The 19,885-nt window shown below is 36.0% G+C and overlaps 1 protein-coding gene across 1 annotated transcript in view; it reads left to right on the top strand.

The window, feature by feature from the left end:
- LOC135681461 (dnaJ homolog subfamily C member 13-like) overlaps positions 1-18,889 on the top strand; it is a 53,624-nt gene extending 34,735 nt beyond the window's left edge. Inside the window, exons 51-73 of the mRNA XM_065195951.2 lie at positions 201-385; positions 614-805; positions 1,706-1,789; positions 1,970-2,065; positions 3,175-3,238; positions 3,786-3,889; positions 6,094-6,207; positions 6,750-6,866; positions 7,538-7,591; positions 8,074-8,203; positions 8,979-9,070; positions 10,356-10,455; positions 11,229-11,303; positions 11,703-11,903; positions 12,524-12,605; positions 12,951-12,993; positions 13,484-13,579; positions 14,389-14,466; positions 15,380-15,451; positions 15,836-15,943; positions 16,357-16,497; positions 16,880-17,020; positions 17,675-18,889. Coding sequence (XP_065052023.2) covers positions 201-385; positions 614-805; positions 1,706-1,789; positions 1,970-2,065; positions 3,175-3,238; positions 3,786-3,889; positions 6,094-6,207; positions 6,750-6,866; positions 7,538-7,591; positions 8,074-8,203; positions 8,979-9,070; positions 10,356-10,455; positions 11,229-11,303; positions 11,703-11,903; positions 12,524-12,605; positions 12,951-12,993; positions 13,484-13,579; positions 14,389-14,466; positions 15,380-15,451; positions 15,836-15,943; positions 16,357-16,497; positions 16,880-17,020; positions 17,675-17,866 — 2,561 coding nt within the window. The 3' untranslated portion in view covers positions 17,867-18,889. The remainder of the gene's footprint in view (positions 1-200; positions 386-613; positions 806-1,705; positions 1,790-1,969; positions 2,066-3,174; positions 3,239-3,785; positions 3,890-6,093; positions 6,208-6,749; positions 6,867-7,537; positions 7,592-8,073; positions 8,204-8,978; positions 9,071-10,355; positions 10,456-11,228; positions 11,304-11,702; positions 11,904-12,523; positions 12,606-12,950; positions 12,994-13,483; positions 13,580-14,388; positions 14,467-15,379; positions 15,452-15,835; positions 15,944-16,356; positions 16,498-16,879; positions 17,021-17,674) is intronic.
- The last annotated feature ends 996 nt before the right edge of the window (positions 18,890-19,885 follow it).

Here is a 19,885-nt window from a genome sequence, read left to right as displayed (position 1 = left end):
AAAGCACCATTGTTGTATTTTAATGCTGGTGGCTCTTTAATAGCCATTTCATAGGCTTCATACTTTCTATTATTTCCTTATTACCCGAGACAAACCTAATGCATTTTCCAGCATGGAATCGTTTTTTATGTCAGAACTTTTTCTGATATAATTTTCAGCTGTTTTGTTCTGTTATGATTCAAATCCACTTCACTTTTCAGTTCTTGAGCCTTACAAATACGCGGGCTACCCAATGTTAATCAAGACCATAACAATGGAGGCAGCCGACAACAGTTTATTCTCGAAGAAAACGCCCCTTCTTCCAGCAGCAAGCGAACTGGCATTCCATACTATAAATTGTTCAGCTTTAAATGTGGAGGAGCTCAGGCGAGAAAATGGAATTGAGGTTGGTGTTTCATTGCGAGGTTGATGTTTCACCCTGAGTTATAAAAGTTTTGAAAATAAATTTGTAGAATTCTAAAAAACTTGAGCCAGCGTTTTTTCTAACACCTGTGATGCTTTAGATGAATATTTTGATTTTTAACAGCAGAGCACCCTATTTTTTTATACTTCAAGGATAGGGGATTCTCTTTGGTACTTTTCTAACCCCAGTTGTCCTTTTTCACTTCCGCAGGTATTGCAAGAAACGTTTCACCATTGCATCCAGTCCATATTAAGTGACTCAAAAATGGAAGATGTACCTGTGCAGATCAGTGTGAATATTGTAAAATGTTACTCTGTCGCTGCCTTATTTGAAGAGTGTAGAGAGAAAATAACTGAAATACCACAGATCGTCCACGACCTCTGCCGTATTTTGCATTGCAAGGTATGACATATTGAATTCCTTTGTCTATTTTCTGGCACTTTTTAGCTGCATTATTTAGCAGACTTTGAAGGTTTAGTGAGGTATAACTCTGCCAATAAAAGGCGTAGTATATTTTCGGTGGTTGGCTATTGATGTCGTGAGAAACATGGCATTGGGCATGGCTGAGTACAAGCAAAGCCGCATGAAATCTATTCCAGATGATAACTTCCCAATGACGGCTACCTCTTAGTTAAAGGAGGTGATTAAAAAGACTTCAAGGGGGATTAGCGGATGGTCAAATCACATCGGTGGGATCCTCTGGCCGGGTTATAGGAATTTGGGATGGGAACAGTAGAAGAGATGTAAGATATTTTTAGTGGGAAATACAAAGTTTTAGTTCAGGTGATACCCTACCATTTTCTCCTTGGCACGTAAAAAGTGGTTTTAAAACAAATCTAAAAGTTGTTTTCAAGGAGATGACCGAGTAAGCAATCTCTGGAAATTAATGGTAGAAAAGAGCAAGTCTTGGATCGACATGCTCGAGTTTAATTCCAAATTAACCTTCAGATAATTATCGTAACTTTATTCAAGCTGATAACAATTGACTTCTTTTCTATCGTAAGAGCTGTGTTCGTAGATTTAAGAACTATTTCTACCTAAGAGACTTTAATCATGAGATAACTTATGGGATGAGATAATCATGAGATATCTTTGTGGAAAGCTGTGATCCAGGCAACAAAGAAGACGCGAAGATGATGCATATTTTTGTTTAATAATATGTCTTGTCTTGTCCTCTCCGGGTTTTATGCGTTAAATGTATCATACAATGGGCGGTCAGCAGGAGAAACTTTGTACATTGGTTGTTTTGCAGATTTTACCCGTATAAACATATTTACTAACAGTTCACCTCTTCTGTTGTAGAATTTAACACCTTTATGCTGCATCGTTGCGGAATGTATCAGTAACTTTAGCGTCGATTTCTGGCTGCAAACACTGTTTCTCCAGGTAAGTTGCACAGCAGAATTCATCCTTGTATATCTTTTGTTTTCAAAGTGACTGTTAATGTCAACGTCCTAACAACAGTTTACTATTAACTTGTGAAGCAAAACATTTTTCCTTAGCTGTTCCCCTGTTCATTTGCTGTCGGATGTCTGCTATGCAATATCAAAATTTTTTCTCTTACAGTCTGGAGCCCTTTGGCATCTGTTGCTGTTTCTATTCCAATACGACTACACTTTATCAGAGAGTGGAGTTGAAGCATCTGCAGAATCAAATCAACAGGTAATTATGAACCATGCATCAGTCAAATCAAGAATAAGTTTCTTTCTATATCCAGTTATCATATTGTTCCGACTGTTTCAGAAACCTTGCTAGATCGAAAGGTTTATAATTCAATTCAACTTCCGACCAGGGAACAAAAATGTGGGTCGCTAAAGTGCAGTCGTCCCTCATAACCAAAAGTACATTTTGATTTGTACAGTAGGGCGGCTCTGAATTTAACTTCTCGGGCAGCTTAACGAGTTTCGGGTGTGTGATAGCTTGATAATTTCTTCGAATGTGGGATTCTGGAAAGCAACTAAGAGCAAGCTATACGACACGACAAACGATGAACTGCTACGTTTGTAATGCATCGAGAACTGTTAACAGATTAGTTAGCAGTAATTTTAAATGGCAAAGCTTTTCTCATTTCCCATAAATACCATCAGGTGAATTTGGCTTATATTACCTACCTGTACCTGTTGGTCCCTCCATAACCTTCTTTAAAGTTATAGAGGCAAGTTGGTCTGTCTTTTGATCAACTTAATGAACTTGCGTTTTGATTGCTCGCACAATAAAAATATTAGGCCAATGCTCGCAAATATAATTGGTGATTTTAAACTAAGAAAATCAACCTTGAACAAACGAGAATATTACGATCAATAACACAACCTTTTATTGACAGAGAGGGGGATGTTGTTACCCTCAAATGTTTACTTTTATAAAGGCTTGCATATTTACGATACCAAGAGTACAGAACATATCTTGTTTTTTTCCACAACAAAAATCCATTCAAGTAAATATTTTTTATGAAAAAGAAGAAGACATATAAATATTGATTAACAATGGTAACATGAAAAATGTGATTAAGAGAAGCAAATAGTAATCTGGGTGGTTAATCAAGTTTGGTTTTTGTCAGTTATTTTTGTGTTGAAAGAAGCTGAATTTTACAGCAATTGAAATATAAAGATTTTCATTAAAGCAGAATTATCTAGTGTCATTTTCTTTGCCTTCATAGTTGATGGCTGTATTTCTATAGCCTTCAGTGATTTCGCTGGCATTTTCTAAGTGCTTATCTAACAGCTGTCGTCACATATCTGTGTTAAATTTTTAACAAATTTGTTCCTTTAAAGGAATTGGCAAACAGCCTTGCAAGACTCAGCATCAGAGCGCTCGCTCGAATGGCCGGCTATTTAGGTAATTTCAACCTTAAGAAAGTTCTCTTATTTTGATTCTATATCTGTTGTTTTTCTTTATATGTAAAGCTGTTGTCAATGTAGACTCTGATCCAGCAATTGTCTTTGCAGTCGCTTTCCTGATCGCCGTTGTCCTGAACAACCTTATCAATATTATCCAGTTAACCTCCATGCATAGTTCAATTCTGTTTAGAGTAATGATAATAACAATTCATTTGAGCTCATTCAGTAGTTGTTATTAGTAAACCAGATGATGCAGCTATTGCGATAAAAGGACAGGCTGTTTTTGTGTTTAAGTTCTTTTGTGTTTTAGTTTATAGTAGATTATACATACAGTTTTTTAATAATTCTTCAAATCAAATCGTATTTTCCGTTTTTATGGCTCTGATAATGCTGGTAACCTGAACAATCATACTGATGTGTTTAAAGTCAAGGGAATTTTATACTTGTCCAGGGTTGTAAATGAATCATCTCCAATTTTGTAAATCTTATATTTTGGCATGATTTTTCTCAAAAATTGCTGGATACACTGCTTTTTCATATTACAGATGCACCAAACAACACCCCGGACAATCCAGCGGTAAAGAAATCACTCACAGCAATGCTGACGTCATATGTTACGAAAAAGCTAGTGAAAGAGAGTCCACATGAAGTAAGTTACAGTATCGAACATAACGACAAATATTCTAGTTTTCTCGGCCTATGAATTTACGAAGCTGGTTTTTTAAGGAAGCTGTACAAAATTGAGTTGCAGAGACCTTGAAGTTCTGAATTTGTGTAAATACTAATCTCTTTGCTGCAGCTGTTGATAGCAACTTGATGTGATTTGATAGGGTGCTTTTGGCATTGCTGATTCTGAGGTTGAAAGTCATCACTTTACTGTCAAGGAAATTCTTACCGAGCCACGTCACTGTATTGCTTGGATTTCCAAAGAACGATAACTAAATCAGTAGAAGCCATAGCAGTGAAAGGAAAACTTTTTTCAGGGTTCTATTGCGTTTAGTTTATCTCTTTTGCTTTACTCTATTTTCAAGCTCTCATCTTAAGCCGTTCTAAATTTATAATATTTCAATGATGATACAACTGAAATACAATGTCCCTTTTCCTCTCAGAATGAAAGTAACGTTTTAAGTAGTATTCCAAAACACACAAAGAATGCTATCTAAAAATGAGTCTTGAATGGTTGTCAATTGACCTCTTATTGATTTTTTGTTATTTTTCCATCTTCACTTTTCCATCAGATAATTTTCGGTGATTTTTTCGCAGTTTGCTTGCCATACAATACAAAGACTATAAAACTGAAAATAATGCTCACTTGCAGAGAGCTTTTTGCACTGTGGTTGCACAATTGCATTTTGGAGAGCAATTGGTTTGCCTAGCGCATACAGTCGGTTATCTCGCCTTGAGAGCTAAACCGTAAATAAAGAAAATAATTGAGGTCTCTGAAAGTGCACGTTTAATGGCACCTTTGCCGTGGCAAACCTTGCTTGAATATTAGCTGACATTCAAATAAGAACTGTTTCTAAACCAACAGAGATAAGAAAGATTCGAAACAAACCAACACTGACGCAAACAAAGAAGCCCTATTTCGTCAACGATAAGCTATACTTTTTAAGAAATTAAGCTTATTTTCCCACTTGCAGTCAAGTAGAGTCAAGCTAATTATTAAGAGCATATGAATCTGGATAGACTTGTTAGCTGGATAAAGTGTAGTAGTGACACACTACTAAGTAGTGAATTCTTTTTTACATATATCTACTAAAATATTGAAATACAGATGAACAAAATACGCTACTTTACAAAATTACTTTACAACTGTACGATAATACTTTGACGAAACCCCGGGGAGCAGAAGGCTATGACTACCCCGACCTAAATCGTTAAATTCACGACCTAAAAGAAAAGCAAAATAAATGCAAATTAAAGAAGAACACCTTTACATAAATGGGACATGGTGGCTGCATCTGTATGGCTTATTGCAGGATGTTAAATTTTCTAATCGAATCGACCAGATTTTGGGTAATTTCTAGTGTTAGCAGGAGTATATTTTTGTTTTGCCCATCGAAAAGGTTTTTGTTACCATGCAAAATAGTATGCATTAGGACATTATTTTTAAGATTTGTATATCCAAGGGCAGAGCAGAAAGAAGTATTCCGTGTCATCGATACCATCGTTTGTAGGGCACATTGGTGTTTTTAAATTTCTGAATATTGATAGACCTGTTGGGTCATAAAAGCCAAAGGTTGATCTTAATAGGGTCTTATTTTTTATAAAAGCTTCTTTAAAAAACAGCAACAGTGTAAGTTTCAGTATTATTTCCATTCGAATAAGCAGAGAGGACGGACACTGGATTTAAGTTTTCCTGTTCTGGCTTTTATCCGCCCAACGACATCTTGGTTTCGAGCTATGTAACTGTTGAGATGGCGGGATTATTTAATCCTTAGTTTAAACTGGGAGTTAAATTATTGATTATTTTGCAGAACAGAGACAGGCGTCCGCTCAATCTTCTGCATCTTCCCAGCCTTGTTTTGTGTACAGCTTTTTTCTCTTGATGTTCCTTTCCATGTTCCCGCAATTATTCTAGCAGTAGAATACTGGATGATCTCAAGTTTTTCAATTAATCTCGTAAAAATGATGCTACCGGTCTTCCAGACTTCCATTGTTAACCCCACGACAGCTCTAAAACATGTACTTCATTTTAGGCAAGCTTGTTCTCGAAAATTATCGAGACACCCTAGTGCAACAGAAATTGACTTGGCAGTCTAGATCGATTGGATATTCTGGACTTTTCATGGGTCATAAAACGTTTTAGTTGAACAATTTTTGTTGGATTATTGCTGAATTTTTATTTGACAGATCCTTAAACTGTTGAATAGCAACACCGAGAATCCATATTTGATTTGGGATAATGGAACTCGAGGAGAACTTACAGATTTCCTGGAAAAACAACAGAAAATGAAGATAGAAAGGGTGATATATTAATCATTTTGTAAACCTTAAAAGGGTTGAAGATTTTGATATTCAAAATTTTTAGTTTTATACTTAATATTGCGTGGATTCTTTGAAGTTGTAGTTTGATAAACATGTACTTTCACATGCTTTACCAGACCATGAATGGCGGGCGGTTCTAGGGAGGGTGGTTTAACACGCGTCAATAAATTTGTTTTATCTCAAAATAATTTATGCTCAGTTGATATTTTTATTATTCGAAGAAATGAAATTATACTTAAACATTTTCTACCATAATTTTTTTCTGTTTTTGGTGATAAGCATTATTTATCAAATTTATTTTACTCGTAAATCTTGTTTACCAATAGCCAATCACGTGTCTCGTTAAACTACACACGTAATTCTCCTGCTGGAATACTCTTGGCCAGTCCTGTTCTGATGAAAAGTGCAATTCGTAAAGTGATTTGTAAAGTCACTCTAACTAGGCCTTTAATCCAGAAATCATACAAGCCTATGCATTATCTTTAATCATAACATATTTGAAAACTTTTATTTCGTCTTAGAATGAGTGCGATCAATCCTTCGGAGCAGAATTCATTTTCTCGGACCATAACAAAGAATTGATCGTTGGGGAAATTTTCGTTCGAGTTTACAATGAGCAGCCGACATTCGTTTTAGAGGTAACTTGACTGTGTTTCGTTCGTATTATATACTGAATGAGGGTTGTTTGACTGGTTCATTTGATTAAAACTTCGTATATTTTGCTTTGATTTGCTGTTTTCAAATCAAGATATCTTACCAATGTCTATCACGATAGCGAATGTTGATGCATTCTAGTGCCATTTGTCAATGACGTAGCTTATCCTACCAAGGGAGGGGGGGTTTGGAAGGTCATGAGTAGTAAAATTTACTGACGAAGACATAGATAAAGAGAAATTTAGATGCCCGATAGACGATTTTACCTACAAACCAAGGAATTTTTGCACCAACTTGAAATTTACAGACCAACTCATGAAGAATTGAGGGTGTCACTCTGCCAATTGTTTTAACTGTAGCACTGAAGGTATGTTACAAAACTGAAATGATCGGGAAGTAAAAACGCAAGAATCTCAGTGCTATCAACTTTCAAATGTTTATCTAAAGGTTGACTAAGATAATATCCCATTCTCCACATAGGCAATGCTTCAGTAAAACGAACTACAAAGGTTTTTATAAAAAAAGTTTCGGTTATGTATGAATTTAGCTGGTATACGAAAATACGAATATTGCATCAGAGCAGTGACAAACCTCTTTAGGAATCTTTTTATTACTTATAGATCGATAGGTTTACTGAAGTTTTTTTCCTTTTTAGGAGCCACATAAATTTGGAGAGGCTTTGATAGATTACCTCGGGTCCCAAGCACAGGTAAGAGCATTTTGAGCCACATTGTGGACACATTGCTATATATTTTCAAATGACTCCAAAATATATTGTTATCTCTGCCTATGAGTCTCCTGGAGGTCCATTTAAAAACCAATGTCGGGCTTTCCTAACTTCTTAATAGTATTTTATAAAAACCCTGAAAAAAGATTTTCTATGTATGAAAAGTACCAGGAACTGTATCATTTGATGGATTTATTTGAGTTTTACGATACTGCACGATTTTGATTTGAATTGAATCGCCATTGCCCATGAAAAGTTCCAAGGTATGGTTAACTTGATTTTGAAGCTGCCATAGTCACAAAATATAACAGTTGATAGCTTTATGGTAACTGGTAACTAAATTGATTTTTTTTAAATTGATTATCTATTTAAAGTTAATTCTGAGACTCGCGCCACTTTTTTTATAACTCCATATGGAGTGCTTGTAATTCTATTGATTGCATGATTTTGTTATTTTTACCCAGTATCTTCACTCGCTAATGGCATTGACGTCATCAGAAATAGACACAAGTAAGACCAGTGGACACCGAGATCGATTAGACAAAATAAGAATGGCTCTTGAGGCATTGAGGAATGTTATCAAGAATTCTCCAGGTCAGTTTCGGTTGCCTTTCCTTTCCTGCATTCTATATATCCATCGCTAAAGCAATTTTGTTGAATTCTGGTTCAATGGTTGACTTTATAAAAGTAACGAAAAAACTTCGTTAGTTTTTTCAGGTTAGTTGTTAAGCAATATGTCCATTCGCATTTGCCTAACCCTCTGCCTCATAATTGGGGGCTTGAGCTCCTTCCTATTGTTCCCTGTCTCCCCCCTTAGTTATCTCCCCTGGTTGGCTCCCCATGTTGGCTCTTCTAGTTTACTCCCCTGGTCTTGTTTATTCTATACATTAATAGCATTAACCAGCATTTGGCAGAATCATAAACGATATGGTTTATATTGTCCCTTAGTGTTATACATGGAAGATCATTTTGAACAAACGAAATCATTTTGGTCAAGATACAGTTCTAAGTTCCAAGTTGCTATTTATCTTTTTAGAATCTCTCAGAACGAAGACATTCTTGATATATAAATCTTTACCTCATTGTTCCTTATTTCTGTAATCAAAGCAATAAATCTTTACCTGCATTCTTCCTTAACCTGATGCAAGTCAACCTCTGTCGAATGTGGATCTGCAAACTTATCCGAAGATTTTCCCTTTTTCTCGATGACTTATCGTTTACTGTGATCAAGCATTGTTTCATTTTTTGAAAACTACTTATTTACTGCCTCCAAGGCCTCATAAACCAAGCCATTAGAACTTTCCATATATGCTAATAGAGCTTTTTTTTTCGAAAAATATGGTTGTGATTGCCTCGGGCCTTCTTTTAGGTGTTGAAGTTCGATGCATTGGCCATTTTAAATTGCTGTTCTCCTTACTACGTCTTACTGGCGCAAATAAGCTGCAGCAGCTAGCACTAGAGGTAAGACCCGCCAGTTTTCAGGTATTTTCTTGTAATTTTTTAGGTGGTGTTCCGTTGCAACTCCAAACACCTAAGCTTCTTGATTTTTAAGGCATTTAATTTAGGTTCTCCTTTTCTCCTACAGAATATTGCGTCTTGCATTTAAGACTACGCTATCGATCTTGTATATCAAAAAAACCGTTAAAACAAGTGATTCTCACATCGTACAACTTCTTTAGACAACCCAAAAGCTATAATGACGACATGTTTCAGATAATGGGTGAACCAGGTCGTCTTTTCATCCAGCAGCTTTGGAATCGATCCACATCAAAAAGAAAAATCCGCTATTGTGTATACAGAAGGAGTTCGTTTTCACTCTTGGACTCGTGTGTTAATTTCTCTATAGGCACGCAGCACTGATTGGGTAACTATGCCGGTCATGTGCTTGCGTTTTCAGAATGGCCTATTTCGATCCACAACTTCGTATATATTTTCTTTCTTGAACTTTTCGGTCGTTATCTTTGAAGACTCAGCGGAAATTATGAAAATTCGCAACCAACATTTTGTCTGTTGCGTGAAAATTGCAATCAAAATTGAAAAAGACACCTCAGTATTTGCTTTTGCACTTGATAAAACCTTGAAACTGGTATTGAGAATTGTTTTGGGTATTGCCAAATTTAAGCTTGACAGTATAACAATAGCTTTATATTTATCATTGGCCTGTCCTTTTATCACTCTCTAGGTGACCAAACACCGTGATCAAACATTCATAAAATATGATATTGTTTTAAGGCCATTACATGCGTAACCTTGCATAAAAATGTCAATTTTTTGATTCTGTTCTATTTAGTGACAAGGGTTGTAATTGTTGCATTTGAAATGGGTTGATTCGAGCGTGTGCAGAGTATTTCGCGAGATTTTAACTTAATGAAGCTCCTACGATTCCAGCGCAATTAGCATTTGCCCGAGGTTTGATGTAGTCTAGCATCGTGTCGAGGGCGTTGTAGTAATAGAATGTAGAAGGAACCCCTTTGAGCAACAGCAGCTGTCGCTTTTCCCTACATAAACAGTGCAAATTCTTGAATATGCTTATTCCCCTGGGTGTCGTTTAAAGTGAATGATTATCGAACTTTGAAGTTTACCGAGGCAGCCTAACTTGCAGGCAAATTAAGAAACTTCCTTACTGATTTTAATTTTCGGCTCTTGGCTTTCAGATTTGTATCTTAGTTATTGACCAAACTCCCCGTGATGCAATTAGCCAAAGTTATGTATTTTTAACTGGCTCGCTTCCTTTCTGGATTTTCAGGTCATAGCTGGTGTTACGGGCAACAGCAAATGCGTGGCAAACATCGCTGATGCAGATGTTCTTGCTTACTTGCTCCTCACACTCAACACCCTTCCTCCAAGTATGGCCTAACGTTCTTTTTCCTGTTTTCATCTTACCGATTTCATCTTTTTAAGTACTGAAACCATTATTCATACCGTATTTTTTTCTAAAGAACGCCGCGGCGTTTAATACAAACTCCAAATTTTGGATGCGGCGTTCAATAGAGGGCAGCGTTCATCAGAGGACGGCGTTCAATACAAAATGAATGCGATGAGAAAAGATAAAAAGAATGTCAAGTCAAGTCAAGGAATGTCAATATCCCTGTCTCCGTCAGAGTCCTAGTCTCTATGAGATAAAAACTTTCATGGCTTTCGAAACGCCGCTTTTCAAGATGCGGCGTTCAATAGAGGGCGGCGTTTTTTTCTAAATGGTTGGCTTAAAGTGCGGCGTTCAATAGAGGGCGGCGTTTATTAGAGGATGGCGTTCATTAGAGGAAATACGGTATTCAAGGAAGGAAACCATTATTCTTTTAAAGGAAGTCCAAACAAGAGTATTACCAGAGACAGTTTTGGGAACTAGGCCCGACTTTTAGATGCGGCACTATTTGCCAAGATGTCATCTTGTAATTATGAGCAAGCGGTGCAACTGTGTCAGTTTTAAGAATATATATGACTTTTTAGAATTTTCATGACGATATTCATCTCTTTAAAACAGTTGACACTAAGCCCATTAGGAACCGCAATCATCTTTTCTTAACTCTCTAACCATTATCACTTCCTTCTAATGAGTAAGTCTTCCCAAGCTAATTCAAGATGTCAGAGTTCAAACAGTGGTTTTCTTGCATTCTTGTAGGTAGATTGCTTGTTCTTGATACCTTGCATGCATTAATATCAAACACTAAAATTGTCAAAGAGGCCATGTCAAAGGGTAAGTACAACTGTTCCTTTTAGTAAGGTTTCGTTATATATTGATATTTGCCTGCGAAATTGTATGAGAGCCGCAGTTATCTTCTACGACTTGCATAACAAATTTACACCATTTTTGTCAATGATTGAAACCCTAAATATGTTTGTGATACACTGACGAAGAGACGGCCAACGACAGTGGAATATATCAATTTTTTCTATATATATTTAGTATTGTTTCTTAGAACGAGTTGTTAAGTATAATTGCAAGTATAATAAACTTGGAAATCTTGCAATAGCTACAAATCGAGCTATTTGTTTGGCACCTTGTAGATTATTTATAAAAGCCCCCCTCGAATCGAATTAGCCCTCCTCTAAAAAATCTATCACTATCAGAAAGATTTTTTTTATTATTTTCTAGGTGCTGTTATTTATTTGCTGGACTTGTTCTGCAATTCTTCTAATCCAAATGTCCGGTCGCGAGCGGCAGAATTATTCTCTAAAATGATGTCCGATAAACTCATCGGGCCTAGAGTCAAGATTATTTTATCCAAGTTTTTACCTTCTATTTTCATGGATGCGATGAGAGATAGTCCTGAGGCCAGCGTTCATATGTTTGAAGGTGAGGCCAGCGTTCATATCTTTCTGTATAGGAGTGATGTCGTAAACGATCTGTTCTGTTGTTAGTTTGTAGATTGGATATATCATCTTAAAATGCAGATTATGGAAGAATTCACATCGGATTTCCGATAAAGTCAATCATAATAATCATCATAATCGTCGTCAGCTATTATCAGCAGCAACAATAGAAACATCAACAGCAGCAACAGCAAAAGTAGGAACAATACATCCCAAGAACAGTCCCTCAACAATAATCTTTGTTTAGCACTTAAAGGCAATCTGTCTCGTTGTTGATTGGTTAACGAGAACAATAGCTGGAACAATAGCTTAAACACGATTCCAGCGCTCCGCCATATTTTTTACAATGCGATAAATCAAAGGGGGACTGGAAACAATAAAAAATCCCTTTGTTCTTATAATCAATCAACGTCCTGACAGATTGCCTTTAAGACTTTGCTTAATTGTATTTCAATGTCAAGTATATATATATTTATGTCAAGCACATATTCTTTGTGCTAAGTATATATCTTTGTTCCATGTAGATATCTAAATTTTATTGTACTTAACAGTTTCTATTCATCTATATTAAACATTTCTAAGGTCCTTATATCAACCTTTTAGCAAATCATGAAAATCCTGAATTAATTTGGAATGATGAAGCGAGGGAAAGGGTTTCGGCTACTGTGAAAAGAATGAAAGACAAGTCAGTATTTTCTTTTTTGGAAATCATTATATGTGTGATTATTTTCGTCTTGTAAATCAATTTATGGACTGACTCTCCCGTTATTTTATTTTAGTTAACTTTAAAAGGAAACGAAATTTGTATTTTTATCTTCGCTTTTCGTCATGCAGTTTAATTTCTTGTCAAAAAATGTAGATTTGATAGTCCTTATTTTGAGAATATTTTTTCGTTTCTCTTTTCTAATTTCTAGAATGTTGCTATCAATGCTAGGAACCTCTTTTAGGTGAAGTGGTAATTCCAGACGAGTTCATCTTTGATTCGCATATTGTGTTTATAAGTCTCTTTCATGATCTCTTTTTCATATAGCCATTACATTGCACAGAAAGATGATCCGTACGTTACCTGGAAGGTACAGTGCTTTGTTTCAATCATACTTGCTTTGTGTTATGTTTCCTTTTAATTTCTTGTTTTTTCAGTGGCATTATGGTTTTGTTATTCAAACAAAGCATTTTAAATTGATGCAATTTAACGTAAAAGAGGAGAGAAGAAACATTTTGCCCCCCTTTTGGATTCTATAACTTGCCTTTAATAGCAGTTTGTATTGATATCTGCCATATATTTTTGATTTTGCGCTCTCTGCTACCTCTGTCAAATAGGTCATTTCAAACCTCAGTATACACTAGAACGCTCTTCTGGAGGTGTCTTTGATGAGACGGTATCAACCCAGTTCTACATCTTAAGAGAACTATTGACCTCTGTTTTTTTCTCAATCCATTCCTTTCTGTTTTTTCATGTTTATATCACAAGATCTCTTGCGACGCTGTATTTCTTTATTATCAGATACACCCAGTCAGATGTTACATTTGTAGTCTCTAAGTTTTCCTTCTTTTTGGTTTTAGCTCCCTGATGATTTCTCGATTACTTACGATGACGTAGAAGGAGAGTTGGTTGTAGGTGGCGTTTTCCTGAGGCTGTTTATTGCTCAACCAAATTGGGTAAGATGCAGTAGAATTATCCACCAAAAGCCCTTTAAACGCCCTCTTAGAGGAAGTGAATGCTTGGATATAAAACTGGCTAACCTACACATTTATTAATAGGCAACCAATCAAAAATTCCCTTTTGTTGTCAGAAGTTCCATACAAATATGTTTATAGATACAGCTCATTGCCAATTCAATTTGAATGGAATTTGAAATTGTTTTTAGAACATTGGTATATATGTCCGTTAATTCTCATTAAGTGTTGTGGTGAAAAATTAACTGTTTCTGGGAAAAACCGACATCGCATCCCCTCTCTCGCATAACACTGTTGGTGGTAGAGTTAAGTATCGTATATATCTGAAAGGAAATCATTGGACCCCGTCGAACTTCTCAACCAAGCACAAAACAACTCTGATTGGAGAAGAGGAGGGGTATAAACAATTAAAGCATTTAGTGTAGTGTACCAAGACTTTTCGTAGGCATTGATCCCCATCGCCTATCTGCAGATCAAGATTAACACTCTTTTCAAATATATGATTATTCCTACCCTCATTTTAATAAAAGTTAGAATTTTTTCATGTGCACTGTTGATGGTGATGTCATGATCAATATCATTGATGTCATTTTCATCTTTATAATTCAAAGTCATCATCACCACCAACTGTCATATTCAACATTATAAATCCTTATCCTTCTTGCTGAATTTGTTTTTGTTTCGCTGCCAAAGTTTTAACAAAACCTTGATAAGTGATGCCAATATTTTCTGGCATTTCCGTGTACACTTTTCAAATAAATTGATAAAAACCTTATTTGTTTTTTCAACAGGTTCTTAGAAAGCCAAAGGATTTTATGGTTTCAATAATGGACAAATTTGTCAATTTAACGTCAAAATCTGGAGGCTCTGTAAGTTTGAGATTTCGGAAAACGCATCTTAATAATGAAATTAATAATCAGTACGACGACAAAGAGAAAGGACATCATGTATTCATCAACTTCTTGCTACATCGTGAACAATTCCAGTTAAGACAAATCCATTAAGACATTAAGACAGTTCCAATTTAGGCATTACGACAAGTGCATTAAATTAAATTAAATAAAGTTTCGAAAATTTAAGTCTGTCTTAATGGATTTGTCTTAACTGGAATTGTCCACGATGTAGCAAGAAGTTGACGAATACATGATATCTTTTTTCTTTGTCGTGGTACTGGTTATTAATCTCTGTAAGTTTGTAAATTCACCTTGTAACAACATCTGGTTGCGTATTTGTAGCTCTATACAGCTAGGTAGGAAGTTCAAATGATTCCTAGTCTCTTTGAAACGTTTCAGTTTCTGTCCATTCCTTATCTGAAGGCAGAGAAGAAACGAGGCCAATCAAATATTGCCTAATTAGCATCGAACGCCTACTGTTTGAAAAGAGGCTTTATGTCAAGAACATAAAGAAAGTTGAGAAGACGCTAGCCTAAAGCCTCCAGCAGACAGGAATTTTTTTAATTAATCAAACTTCGAGGCAATCCTAGGCTGAAGTTCTTTTCTTTTTATAATTATTTTTCTAGCATATCGTCTTTTTTCATCATTATCAAGTCAAATGATTTAATGGCAGTTTTTCAACATTTTCGATCGTTTAACGCATAATGAAGAATAACGATAATAAAGAATTGTGTCAATCCCGGGACTTAACACTTCTTACCACTAGTCTCAAAATATTATTCTGCTTGAACAACTTTCATTTTCCTTTTTCGAGTTTTCTTTTATCGTTGTCTTGTTACCGCTACATTTGAATTGTTTGTGAGTAAGCTCGATGTATTTTTCACCACAGGATGAGGTGTTGGAGACTGTCACACAAGCACTCGTCTGTCTCTTCTCTGCCCAACCCCCACTTGCTGATCAGGTATTTACCTTTCGTATGCACTGTTTCGTCAATACGAACTGATGGTTCCCTTCTGATTTCCTTTTGATACACTGAATAAGGCCCCAAAGCCGAGAAGGGCCGAGGAGGACCGAGGAGGGCCGAAGAGGGCCGAAGAGGGCCGAAGAGGGCCGAAGAGGGCCGAAGAGGGCCGAGGAACATGCTACTGTCAAATGAAATCTGGTGTCTAGCAAAGCGTCTTTCACTAAGAGAACTTTTTCCTTCCCATTAGCCAGCAAAATCTTGCGTGACTGTATTTTTTAAGTTACTTCTCTATTGATGTCATCAGTTTAAGAACATCTTTTAATGTGGCATCATTTTTTTATCTCCAACTATGACAACAATATATATTTGGTTTCTTTTCAGGTGCCTGCCTTGGGTCATATTCCCCAAATTTTCCAATCAATGGCTTCATCAAACAATGCTATACCTAAATCTGCATTACTTGTTATCCACTGTTTGTCAGACAATGAGGTACGACGCTCTTCTTCAGCATCATATTTTATGTCAGCAGCTGCGTTCTTGCCATTCCATTTTTAACAAGAATTTATTGGCCTAACCAAGAATCTGCCACTGTTTTTCAGCTGTGAGCTTTTTCAGTCATCGGAGATAGAAGATAACGCTGTTTTGATAGACTTGTGAATTCGTTGTTTTGTGGTTCATTTTGTAGCTCATCAGGACACATTGCCAAATTTCAATTCTGTCATAAAGTTTACGTAAGCCTAAAGTTTTGAATGCCGTCAACTTCTTTGTAAGCTGCCTAAAGCATTTAAATGTTTGTCGAATAAGTTATTTTAAAATATCTTATTCAAATTTACAAATAAATACAGCGGAATAACCACGCCAAATCGAATTTTTTGTAATAAAATATCATATTTCTTTTTTAGATGTGTGTTAGAACAATGGCACAGACAGAGAGCTTGAGGCTTATAATTAAGGCGATGAAAGTGAGGCCAGATTGTTTGAATATCGCAGCTGAGGCCCTGAATCGAATGTTCGAGAAAGATAACAGCGAACTTGTAGCACAGGCATGTAATGTGAATTTGCTATGGTATTCGCGATGTGGCTTGTTTGTTTAAGCAACTATGAAACGGTTTAAAGCATTTTCGGGTTGTTTGAAACGAAAAGAGTCCAAAAATCTATCAGTCTTGAACATTATTAACAATAAAGTAATTTTCTGTGAACCAAGAACATTTCATCAATAGTTTCAGTAACTCTTTAAAGTAGTCTGAATTGTTTACAGGTTCCTAGATTGAGGGGCATTGAAGATTATACTTTTATTAACATGCATATGCATTCAATAATTTTCTATTGCAAATTGATTGTACATCGACATCGTTGGTAAAGGTCTATTCAGCCCTCAGTTAAGACATGCCTTTTCATGATGGTTGATTTTATTTCTTTTTCTAGGCAATTCGGGTCGATTTAGTCCAGTATCTATTGAGTCTTCTAGATGTCCCCCTGCGTGATGTAAAGAATCCTGCGGGTTGTAAGGCCCAAATTGTCAAAACCCTGAAATCGATGGCAAGAGATTTAAGCCATGGAGGAGAGGTAAGAAAACCATGTGACAACCCCGTCGCAACTTTATTTTTGGTCAAATTTTAGTCGGCAGTTGCAGAAATCTTCACAAAAACTATATATACGTGACGATTTGGAGGTTCTATAACTCTATCCATTACCTTCATATATTTTATAGCATCTCTCTAGAACACTGGCCATAGTGTAGAAACGGCAGGCATTCAGTGCGCCAAATGATGCCAGCTCTTATGATAGGACCTTTAGACAGATTCGCTGGGCGGCACTGAAAACGCCGTCCTTGTAAGGATTTTGAAAATATTTTCATCATAGTAGTTTTTTTCAATCTTGTTGAATTTTTAAGGTAAAAGTATCATGTTGAGCGTATTTTGTTCTCGGACCTTCCGCGTTCTCTCCTTTTTTGCAAAACAAGTCTTGTTTGTTATTTATCAAGTTGGTATTTCGCATTGAGGAAAACAACCTATGCGACGTGAATGATCACGCAAAGCTCTATGTATTGTGGGTGTAGGTCTGTTTTTTACTCTTACAGGTGTACTTTTAGTTGAAAAGCCGCCATCCAAATCACGGCGATATTTTTTTTATTGATATTGCGATTTATCACTAATCATTCATCACTGTATCACATATCACATTTCTCTGAACGACTAATCACGATTTTCGCCCCTTCAGGTAAATGCAATTTTAGAAGGAAGTCAGATATGGTCTTCATACCGAGATCAGAAGCATGACTTGTTTATATCAGAGTCATCCCATGCTGGCTATCTGACCGGACCGGTTGGAGTCGCAGGTTATTTGACACAGGGAGCAAACAGTCCGGCTTTGTCGGCCAATCCACCACCCATTGACCATCACGATGATTAATTTGTCCTTTATGACAGAGAATCAAAATATCAAATCAAGATTAGCCTATTCAAATTATTATTGATCGACACTTTCATTAATTAGTTAAACCAGTGATAGCGCATTTTTTCCAAGCATTTTCATACAAGTGAACGTTTAAAGAAACAGGGAAACTTCAAATAGAAATACACTTTTTTGAATTTGAAACCATCACGCCAAGGTCCTGTTCAGTTTCTATGCAAAAATAGCTGCAGTATTACACCTATGACATTATATATTCACTTATTTGCGTATGAGTAATCTCTGTCGGAGTTTATTTGGCTGTCTTTCGCACGTGGCACTAAGCATCGAATATAGCACCCATAATATATACCCCATTCAACATTGCACCCCACCTGACGTGAGCCCAAAATGGAGTGTTTTGTAGTCATTTTATTAATAAAGCTTCCATAAATTAAAAAATCGGCCATCCGCGTCTTCAAAGCGATGTTGTAGTTCAAAAAGACAATTAGCTCTTAAGCATTTAGTAATTCGTGATTATCTGTAGAAAAAGACACCCAAAATAGACCTTCAAGAAAGGCTCCCCCAAAACAGTTGAACCATTTGTCAATAACTCTGAATCTCTTTTACCAATGGCCACCCACCCCTCTTACTTCACAAGGTTCCATCAACACTAAATATTTCAAGGACCTCAATTAAGCTATTTGAATTAACTATACTGAATGCAAGATTCGTATTTCGCCCTGGATTGTTGCAATTTCTATGACATTGAATTTTGTTTTAAAGATAATGTTATGCAACAAACTTCAATGTAATTTTGCTACCTCATGCAAAGTTTAGGTCGTTAGTTTACTGATATCCCCAATGTTTTTTGTATTCATCAAGCTCTGATTCCTATAGAAATTTTATTATTTGAAAAATCTGCACTTGATATTGTTTTTAAGTTGGCATTACTTTCATGTATACTATAATTTTCTGAATTTTATATGTTCGATAATTCCCTGGAATTAAATTACCTTCTTTGATAAGATATTTTTTGCTTAATTCGGCCAGTGTTTTTGCTGTATCAGCATGATTTGATCTGAAGATGCAAGGAAATGAATCTGTTTTGAATCATCCAATGGCATTTAGCATTTTCTACTATGGCTATTCGTCTCACAACTTCAAATCTTCATTCCTTTTTCTTATGTTTTATTTTTTAGAGAGTGTCTAGAAATATCAAAAATATTAAAGTCAATAATAAATTTTGAACCATCAAAATATTTCAATAATTCAGTTCAGTTCAGTTCCGTTCTTATATTTTGAAGTTCCTCTACGTGCGACTCTTACTAACTAGAAACATTAATTACATACAATAACTACGAATTGCATATAATGATACACAATAAATCACAATTACACAAGATGTTGTATGCAGGGGATTTTCTTGAGGATGAGCTCATTCTAGCGTAGATGAACCCTATCGTAGTTGTATGAGGGAGGCTCCGTTTTTTTGCCTTGATTGAAATTTTTGTCGAGTCAACCAAAGCAAGAAAACTACGAAGTTCATGGTATTGCATTGATTTCATTACTGAAGTCTCGAGATAATTCCAATTCAAGCAAACTTTGCCTGTACAGTCAGCAGAGACAGGCTAAAAGTCTGCAAAAGCCTCCTGTGGTATAGATTTTTCTTACTTTTTGGAATTGGTGACAATTAAATTTTTCATTGAAAATACGAGTGCTGTTGTCACTTTGTTCGATTGACGTTTGAGAAAAATATGTAATGCCCTGGGGAACCTAAATCCTAGATTATGAAGTGCGTGCGAAATTACTGAAAGTTATGTGAAGGAAGTCAGTCGAAGGGTTGGAGAACAGTTGAAGCCATTTCAGCTTTCGAGGCCAATTTTTGGCAATTCAACCAGATTTCACAAAAGCCGTTTATTGTTCAGAGGTTTGTTGGTTTATTTTTACTGCCTTTTATAAGTAAATAATTTGTTAAGTAAATAAATAATTCATATGGGGGTGATTCTGCTTTCTTTGTTGGGAATGTCAAAACAATTT

This window comes from Rhopilema esculentum, chromosome 12 (genome assembly GCF_057945365.1).
Source record: "Rhopilema esculentum isolate cy_ngs chromosome 12, ASM5794536v1, whole genome shotgun sequence".
NCBI classification, from domain to species: Eukaryota; Metazoa; Cnidaria; class Scyphozoa; order Rhizostomeae; family Rhizostomatidae; genus Rhopilema; species Rhopilema esculentum.
Note: the sequence above shows the minus strand (reverse complement) of the source record. Positions and strands in the feature narration are given on the sequence as shown.